At 49.3% G+C, this 9,627-nt stretch overlaps 3 protein-coding genes across 3 annotated transcripts; 2 read left to right on the top strand and 1 right to left on the bottom strand.

Moving 5' to 3' along the window:
* Positions 1-4,524: 4,524 nt before the first annotated feature.
* On the top strand, positions 4,525-5,286 carry CI109_104028 (uncharacterized protein; the record flags this gene model as incomplete). The annotated part of the gene is made up of 3 exons (XM_065967413.1): positions 4,525-5,087; positions 5,138-5,184; positions 5,261-5,286. 3 exons carry the CDS (start codon positions 4,525-4,527, stop codon positions 5,284-5,286), a joined length of 636 nt encoding a protein of 211 aa, XP_065823485.1.
* A 326-nt stretch (positions 5,287-5,612) lies between these two features.
* CI109_104027 (uncharacterized protein) lies at positions 5,613-6,941 on the top strand (the record flags this gene model as incomplete). Its single annotated transcript, XM_032005242.2, has 3 exons — positions 5,613-6,168; positions 6,236-6,394; positions 6,454-6,941. 3 exons carry the CDS (start codon positions 5,613-5,615, stop codon positions 6,939-6,941), a joined length of 1,203 nt encoding a protein of 400 aa, XP_031860476.2.
* Positions 6,942-7,176: 235 nt separating this feature from the next.
* Positions 7,177-9,481, bottom strand: CI109_104026 (uncharacterized protein; the record flags this gene model as incomplete). Its single annotated transcript, XM_065967412.1, has 14 exons — positions 7,177-7,287; positions 7,367-7,475; positions 7,540-7,573; positions 7,648-7,836; positions 7,914-7,944; positions 8,016-8,188; positions 8,249-8,289; positions 8,351-8,403; positions 8,494-8,690; positions 8,756-8,899; positions 8,960-8,980; positions 9,041-9,067; positions 9,140-9,399; positions 9,456-9,481. 14 exons carry the CDS (start codon positions 9,479-9,481, stop codon positions 7,177-7,179), a joined length of 1,416 nt encoding a protein of 471 aa, XP_065823484.1.
* Between the last annotated feature and the right edge of the window lie 146 nt (positions 9,482-9,627).

Here is a 9,627-nt window from a genome sequence, read left to right as displayed (position 1 = left end):
TAGCGGTTCACATACCGAAAACAGGCGCCATACAGTACAACAGCAATGATACTGCGCTCGTCGGTCCAAATTATTCTGTTTCGGGGTCAATTCTTTACCTGACGTGATCATTACGGCATGTATGTACTAGGTTTGCCTCGGAGGTTATTCCAGTATGTTATGCGCGGTCGCACGAGTACGGCATCGTCGTCTGCGCGTGTACTAAAGATCGACAAACAGAACGGACGGACAACGGACGGAGCAAGGGACTGACCGTTAGACGGACCAGCTTCATACCGAACACCGCTTATAACGTAGCCCTACAATACAATCACCTCCCTTTCACCCTTTTCTATCAGGATTGATAGGATTGAGTTACACTCTCGACGAAACGAAAGAGTGGTAACAAGACCTCGAACCCCTCTTGGGCGGGTTGCGGCATTAAAGTTCGCGATCTTTAGACCGTGATAGGAACCATGTAAAGAGAAATAGCATCGATCATATGAACCTTCTTGTCAAAGAAGGTCATCGAGGCCAAGGTAGGCGCCGCATTGCAGAGTGGCAGTTTGATCAACCACGATTGTCCTTCGATTCGAATTGTCTTCCCAAGTCGTTTCCAGATCACCTGAGTCCAGCAAAAGCTGCTTTTAGTTCACCGTCATTTAAAGCTCGCAGTTTGATCGCTCTGGACTAGCCATTACACATGGTCGGGCGATATCCGTGAGACGAGGTGCATTGTACATATAAGGAGCGAAGCGATATGACTTGTTCAGGGGTGACAACCTTGCTTCGTATATAACGGCGCCTATTCCAGAACGGTCCAGGTCATCCATGCGATTCACATATGCTTGTTGCATTTCGTTTATCGACTTGCTGTTCAAGGTCAATTGCGTTCCGGGTGTAGTACAACCGGCATGCAGGGATGACGGGTGACACGGTTGCGCCCTTCAGGTGGCCACCATATAGTAGTCTCCATCGCCACTAAACCGGTCGGACTGCAGAAGAGTAGCTTGCGCGGTGCCTGCTCCAGCTAGGCCAAGTCAAAGTCCACGGCCCGATGATTGATTGTTTCTCGAACGCAGTCTGATATACCCTGATGAGCCTCGTTATTTCGGGTGAGACGAAAGGTACTAATTGCTTCAACAACAAAGTAGGCTAGGGTTGTGATCGTCAACGCAAAACTGCTCGATTCTCGCGAGAAGCTACAGTACGAGTACCGCAAGACGAAGAGATCCCCCATGTTCGGCGGAATTCTTACCGATACTTACCGCAGAAACCAGAGAACCAACGTGTCTCAGGGCCTGTTTGTACCTTTTTCTTTTCTCGTTACGTCCCCCATCCAGTAGACGAAACCTTCTTACCGCCCGAGTCAGCTCTCTGCTCCATTTCACCCGTCCGTCCCGATACTTCGGATCCCCGACTGGTCGTTTCGGAGGAGAGGAAGATAGCACGACACGTTGTGTTATGCAGATTGGATCACTGTTCGTCCCTTTCTCTTGGCCTTGAAATCGGACCTTCCCCTCCTCGAATCTCCGAGTCTCGGCATGGAAGCTGGCCCTCAATACGTACAGCACTGTAGGTGACCACCATTGGAAGTTACTGCTTGTCTCAGACAGGAGAGCTCTCCTCTTCCAAGTGTTCTCGTCTCAATTTTATCCCGTGTGATTATGTGTGTGTTACTCATTCCTCTCAGGGAGCCAAAGTCAATCAACAGGAACGAGTAGTAACGTCATTTAATTGTTTAAACTGATAGGCGTCAATTTTGAGGCAACGTGACGACCCAAAGTCTTTCTCCTGATGAGGCTAACCCGCCCTCCCTTGTTTTGGTTGGGTTGCTTGCTAAGGGTAAAAACAAGCACAAAACCGAAAGAGTGCCGATATGTGGGTTTTCTTGCGTATTAGAGCATATGTGCTGCTGGCTGGGACCTGGATTACGGATTGCCATAGCGATTATTGCCTGGGATGAGGGATGAAGGAATACCATGTTACTCCACCTGGCTATCTAACGTGGATGCCTGCTGTCGGATGGAACTGGAAGGAGTGATGAGCGAGTTTCCCCCTAACATGCATGTCATTTTGAGTCTTACGAGAAGGAAGGAGGACCTGACCATTAGAATGTTGCGTACGGTCAGATACAGTTCTTGCGAAACGACAGTATGATCACGGTGTGATCTACATCAGTGATTTGCAACTTGTTCTATCTTTGTGAGATTTCGCAAATAAGAGCAGACTTGCTATACAGGTTCTCATTCTTCTGTTCGACATTTAACTCCCACACCTCGTCCATTCTTATTTTTTTTTCGGTTCCTGCCGTGGGCCGTCCCGGACTACAGATAGTGAATAGTGGATACGCAACAACAACTTGGCGCTAGTTGTGAGTGCTCCTTTTGGGGTTGAGTCCGCCCCCTTTCTTCCTGATGCTCTTCTAGGTTTAGCGAGAATACAATAACTGAAACGAGTTATAGCAAGGACAATCTACACACGATCTGTGCTTTGCCGGAATCAACCGCCTCGCGACGGCGCACACACCCTCTGACGAATCGCCTACCTGCCCCCCACGCCCCCACACACCAACCGCTCACACACCCTGTGACAGCTCCGACCGGATCATTCTAGGGCAGTTACGAGGTTCGAGGCTCGTGCTTTCCCGGTTTACCAAACGTTGAACGATTGTCTACGACCGATCGACCGACCGACCGACCGAACGGCACAAGGACGGCATCTGTCGGCTCTTTTGGTGCTTGGACAGGAAGAAGGATCAGAACAAAACAAGGGGAGGAATCGATACGAGTGCGATCGGACACGTTTGAGTCGGGCCGTATACACGAACCCTTGCCGATCAACAACCACTGGGTTCTGTCCGGGACCGCCAGAGCTATTTTTGGTCTGTCAATCCCATTCTCTTATTGCCTTCCCGGCGGCAGAGGATATCTGGTAGTCACACGATTATCATTCCAGCGGGTTCTTGGGGAAGCTCAAGCCGCCTCTTCGATCAAGGCCCCCCCCCCTCGACGGGTAATCCTCCATACGAGTCCACACAATTTGGCATACACAGACACACAAACGCACACAAACACGTCATTTTGTTTGTCATCTGCTCTATTGTTCTGTAACCCCTCCTAGTCTACGAGCCGCAGGTACAGATCTCAAGGGGTCGTCGATCACAACCACGCGCTCACCCGCAGTCGTCCTTTACCTCCAGTCAGAAGGAGACAAGATCTCACTTGTTTCGAGGCAGGCGGAGAACATTATACTGTCAAAGTGTCAAGTCAGAACCATCAGGAGCTAGACATCTTTCCCCTTTCATCAAAAACTATCATACAGCGCCCTTTCACGCTTTCGGACAAGCTCATTCCGAGGAGACGTCCGAGCTATACCTTGACCGATCACGAGCCCGTTCAAACAAATTACGTTCTCATCTTGAGCAAACACAACGAGACCGCGGAACCTTTACCATAGATCTCGGCCTTGTTCAGATCAGAAGAAGGGAAGGGATAAAGGACGACAAGGAAGGAACGTAGACGAAGCGGAGCCCGAATAATTGGAGAAGATAGGTCCGGATCACGAAAGCCTCAAATGAGCTAGTGGATCGATAGGTACCCGATATCAACAAAGACAAAGACAACTAAAAGAAGGACTGTGCAATAACAGCAACACACAATCCCTACCCGGTCTCCCCAAGAATCACACGGCATCACATTACGCTTTTCTCACTCTTCACCTTCTTCTACCTTTGCCTCCGGAAAAATCAGAAGAGTCCCCCTATCGACCCTACAACTATACGACGTGATCGAACACTGAATAGAAAGAAATTGCCGGATTGCTTGCTCGCAATCCTTATTTCACCACAGCTCCTTCAATCTTGAATAGACGACAAAAGAACGTCGATCTCGTGTTCAAGCAAGTGGGAAGTCTGGCTTTTATAGGTGAGCAGTTCTTCTTGATTCCTAACTCGCTTTCTGCATCTCCCCAGGGATATCGTTTTGCTTGACCTCATGCCTCTCGACGTATCCTGTTTCAAATTGGCTACGACCGTTTGTATCTGCCTCTGCATAACGACGCAATGTCCAGCTAACCCTACCGTTTCTCATCCCATCAGCCTGTAACAAAAGACTGACGTAGCAGTCATCCCCAACAGCACACGCGTTCCTGTGCGGCACCCTCGTCCCAGTGGATCGGGCCCGCAATTGCCAAGTGTGAGTGATCACACACAAAACCTACCCCCTGCGCCCTCACGTCATTTTCCTTGCGATGTCATTGTTCATTGTTCATTGTTCAACGCTATGACCCATGTGGTCACTTCTCCTTGATTTCGCATGGCATCCCTTCTACGTCTGATGGACATGTAGACCACATACAATCGCCCAAACTCGGGTTGATTATGCTGACAAATGTGATGCGACGCAGCATCGGTGCAAGGCAGACATTCAATCATTCTTCCCTCAAAGTTACCGTCGATGCGAGTTCATAGTCATCAGTTTCGAGAAAACGACAATCACCCTTCCATCTCTTTTCTTCCCTCGCACAATTCAGCTTCTTTCTTCCATGTCAGGCAGCGACAAACAAGAATTGACCGAGCCGCCGGTGAAGCGTCGGTTGTCTCTACGACTGGGGAGTGACACCGGAGCGGATAAGAAGTTCAAGTACGATCATGCCAACCAAGGTCAATCTGGATATCGAGACCGAGCATCAACAGCGACGACGACTGATTACAGTGGCGACAACGAGCCTCCACAGACTGCGACATCGTCAAGATTCGCTCCACAATCCACTTCATCCTATTCATCACCGACAAGCTCGAACGACGGAGATGAACCCGATAATCGGGAAAATAACGCAAGTCGTCCAGAAACGAGTAACATGCCCCGAAGGCCATCTTTTCAACGACCGATATGGCAGACAGGCGACAAAGAACGGATACCTTCCACCTCTTCCCGCTCTTCCGCGCAAGCCCGATATCACAACACGCCCTCTGCTTCTGCCGTTGGCTCTACAGCAGCATCACGCCATTCCAGTCCCCCTTTGAGCTTCAATCTTTCTTCTGGTCAGCCACTTGTCAATCCCCCACCCAAGACACAAGCTGCATTTGTTGGCAAGCTCTACTCGATGTTGGAAGATGATGACATTGCGAAGAGCGGTCTGATCTATTGGTCAGCAGAGGGGGCAACGTTCACATGTTCCAATCCTACCGAGTTTTCCAAGTAAGTGCTTGATGTCATTATTGTTCCTGCTCAAATCCTTGACATTCACCAACTCATCATACATTAAACTTTGCAGACAGGTCCTCCCCCGATACTTCAAGCATAACAATTGGCAGAGTTTCGTGCGACAATTAAATATGTACTCGTGAGTCCGCGTCGTCGCTCAGTGTGAGGAGTGTGGCTAATCGACCAACGATTTTTCCTCGTTCTGCCACATCAGATTCAACAAGGTTTGTGAATGTCTCAGATGCAGTCCAAGGCGGGTGGCCATATTCTGACGAATTCATTGAACAGGTCAATGACATATATTCCACGACGACTGATCCTCAATCATGGGAGTTTCGACACAGCTTGTTTCGGAAGGGAGAGCCACACCTGCTCGCCAGCATCAAGAGAAAATCATCTCGACCTAGCGCTCAAGAGAGTGGTCCGATGTCGCCCACCGAAGAACTCAGCGAGATGTCCCGCTCGGTGGCCGGTTGGATGCCGGACGCTGGACATGCTACTTTCAGATTACCGTCGCCTTCTCGCAGTAGTAGAGTGAACCCGTACTCATACGGAGCAGACGTTCCACCGCATCCTATGAAAATGGAGGACGATCGACCGGTTTCGCAAAGTGGTGTGTGGGAATCACGACAGCCTGGGTATCGACCTGCTCTTCCTCCTCAACCTGCAAGAATTGCTGTCTCGTCAAGCTCAGAACCTCAGACGCAGCATCCATTACCCCGATTTCACCCCGATCCTAGCGGTCCACCACTTGGGCCCGCTCAGAGGTATATACCGCCTGGATATCCCGACTCACCACACTACCCACCAGCAACTCAGCTTCCGCATGTGGAAGGCGTGACTGGACATCTGACCTACCTCGAGGAGAAGATACAGAGGCTTGCTGAAGTCATCAATGAGGATCGAGTGGAACACGTCAGATATAATCTTGATTTCAGCTCGTATCTTCTCCAAATGGTGGGATGGGTTGCAGGTGATGCTCGTGAGTTAACAGGTGTGCTATTATGCTCGAGGATAAGTGAGACTGATTTGATCATCTTACGCTACAGCTTCGCCGGAAATGCGAGTTCTTAAAGACACGTTGAACAGGCAGAACGAGAATATGCGTCAGAGATACGAAGCCTTTGTGGCGTCTGACGCGCTGGCGTTCATGGCCAGCGGTGGTGCTGGCTCACGAGATCGTGACGACAGAGCAGTCCCACCTAGTCGTGAGTGTCTCGATAGACTCGTGCTATGTGTATCACATTTTGACAAAAGCTTCGCACAGTACATCACCTGTCACCTTTCCCTGCGCACCAACCCCGACCTTTCCATAGTACCACATTACCTGATCTTCGACCGCCTTCCAGTTCGCACGGGTTACCACCTCGACGATCTTCGCCTGCTCTCGGGTATGGCACGAGTTCAGTCAATCTCAAAGCACGTAGTTTAGATGAAGGAGGGAGAGAAGGATCATCTTCTTTTCCTCCACCCTTTCTTATGTCGTCAAGAGACTCGAAACCGCTATCTCAACCTTCGGTTCCGCCTCCATCTCCTGGTGCGGGGATTAGAGATAACAGAGATGGGGGAGATGGGTATGGGTTTGGACATGGACATGGGCGAGAACAGACTGGTGAAGACCGTCGTGAAGTTGGGAGTAGCGGTGGATACAGGTCGGATCCGGAACGGAAACCAGTGATCAGGGAAGAAGGGTCGAGTGTGGAAGGGGAGAGTACTAGTGTGAAACGAGGCGGATTGAAGAGTTTACTCAATTAAATTGTGACGGAACGAGGGAAAAGAGGTGTTGAGCCAACAATAGAAAGGCGGGAGAGATGAAAGGAAAATGAAGGATAGGAATATCTTGAATGTGCATAAATGTCATAATCTAAGTGTCTCTACAAGCATTTCCATCGTCCAGAGAAATAAAACCTTTCACGATATTTGTTCACAAGGATGGAAGGAAAATGTGATACCATCTATTTCTCAACATATCACAATATAAACGATTATGCTAAGTCAGACGAGGATGTATTCTCTCGTCTCCTTCTGCTTTCTCAATATCCGCTTTACTCGTTGCTCCGAGATTACCAGCCAAGTCTTCGTAGAAAGCCGGTGTAAGGCCCTATAAAGTCGGTCCGTCCGTCCGTCAGTGATTTAACTACGCCAACATCATAAATCAAAGCTTGATGAGACGGACTTACCGCTTTCAGTCTATCTTCAGCGTTGAAAGGACCTTTGATCTTGCCTCTAAAGTTGTCATATACCTCTTGGCGGAAAGTGGTCACGGCGTCAACGCCTTGCTTCTGACATCTACAGGGGCATACGATTAGCCATTATAAATCTTCCCAGCTTATTCACGCAAATGTGGACTCACAGCCATGTAAACCATCTATGTCCAGTCGTCACATCTACAATCGTATCCCAAATATCAGCAACCACCTCCCTGCGCTCAGCCACAAAGATCAAATGCGGTCCCACGCACGAGTGATCTCATCCGCATGTATGATTTCCAAGACTTTGGAGCTCTCTTCGTCTCCTGCTGCTTGGAGCTTCGCAAGCGTGAGGGGATTCATATCGATTCCTCTTGCTTCGGCAACGAGGTGGATGATAGCTATTCTGGCGGATAGCGAGTCGGCAGTTTGGGTAGCTGATTCCCATAGACCGGCATGGACTGTGCAGGATCCCGAATCAGCACTTGTGGCCAGTATGAGTGACTGAGGACAGCTCAGTCTTTACGAGTTCGCTCACCTGAATGTGCACCGAAATACGATCCGAGTTCCTACCGTAGATGAAGCGTGGTTAGCTCGTACTAACCCTATTGCACGGTTGAGTTGGTGGTTGGAGACTCACGACCAGACGCCTTGCTAACAAGGTATAATGTTTCGCCTCATCTTCCGCCACTTTCGCCCAATCGAGGAAGAACTCATTAGGCAACCTCTCGCCATTCACATTGAAATCTGCGAATCGAGCGATGATGTCCCACGCGAGATCGATAGCGTATTGTTCGATATTGGCGAGGGCATCTGTGACAGATGGTCAGAATTAGGCATATGCTTTGTGTTTCGAAGAAGTGGTCGACTTACGAAGCATAAGTATTCGCGATTTCTCAGAACCTCCCTTACCACTGAACACTAATGTCAGCATTTGATCAATCTATCCAATAATGGTGCTTATTTCGTACTCACCGCCTGGGTGTCCGACCCGGTGCGATCGGCTCAACCTCTCTTGGCGGCTCATCCTACAATCCACCTTCTTTCTCTCTTTCCCGTCTGATCTCTCCCAAAGTAGGCCTGATAGACTTCAACTTCCCCGCTCTCAATCTCGTCACGGCCTCGCGAGTAAGCAGACACTTAAGCTCTGGATTAGCCGTCCGGAGGATCAGGTGCGAGAACCCAAGTAATGAGTTTGGAAGTTCTTCGGGCAGTGTAGCGGCAGACGCGGGGAATGTTGTTCTGGAAGGTATTTCGTCCGTATCTGATTGTATGGATAGACTTGCGAGTGATATAGGTGGTGGATCGAGGAACTCTGCATCATGAAAAGGTGTGGTAGTGTTAGGGACGGGATAAAGGTATGAAGGGAGACAAACATACCCTCGCTGACACCTCGCATTTCTACCAACTCCCATGTTCGAGAAGCAGTAGATCCTTCTGCATGAGGAGCTTCGACCCATATTTCCGCATCGTTCTCGGATCCTTTGACCTGGACTTCGTATGTGCATGCTTGCAACCCGGTAGCTATAGTGGGAGTCAGTCAGCGTTTTCACCTCAAAGGCATCAAGGATGAACTGGACGCACAGCTTGAACCATCTTTGAGATCTGCAAAGCCGAGGGTGTCAGCACGAATCCACCATAGGTGTAGACACATATGTAGCTTACCGAAATCATATTGATGCCATGGACAAACTGTCATCTCATATATCAGCCTCTACTGGGTTCCGCATAAACAGTCCATAAAGCCGAATAAATCACACTCACCAATGGCTTTCGTGTCCTCTATATCCTGTATCTCTGCATGACTCATTGGTGCTCCCAAGTGCGGACAGGTCTCCTCCATACAATATAGCTCTGGAGCTCTCCACGATGGTCCTGCCAGAGAACTGTCCCCATTCGTGAGATCAGATTCAGGCTTGTTGATCCTGAATAGTAAGAGGCGATGGTATATGACTGGTGGTTCGATGGTCCGTAATGATAAATGGAATCGAGCGTGCGACAGCGTAGCTTTGAGCTTACATATCCTGATGGGTAAAAGTCAGCGACTGCTCATGGTCTCACACGTCGACACGATACTTACTGCACGAATGATTTGACAGTGTTCATCCTGTCGAAAGGTTTGTTCGATGCAGTGGAAAACAAATGGTTCTAATGTTGAAACTTGTGACAATCTTTTGGTAAACCAGAGAAGATGTGAGACATAAATGTAACTGGCAACAAGATCAGGCACGGAGTTGTATCGACCAGATAAC

Source organism: Kwoniella shandongensis, chromosome 7 (genome assembly GCF_008629635.2).
Source record: "Kwoniella shandongensis chromosome 7, complete sequence".
In the NCBI taxonomy this organism is placed as follows: domain Eukaryota; kingdom Fungi; phylum Basidiomycota; class Tremellomycetes; order Tremellales; family Cryptococcaceae; genus Kwoniella; species Kwoniella shandongensis.
The sequence above is the reverse complement of the archived record's forward strand: the minus strand, read 5'-3'. Positions and strand labels throughout refer to the sequence as shown.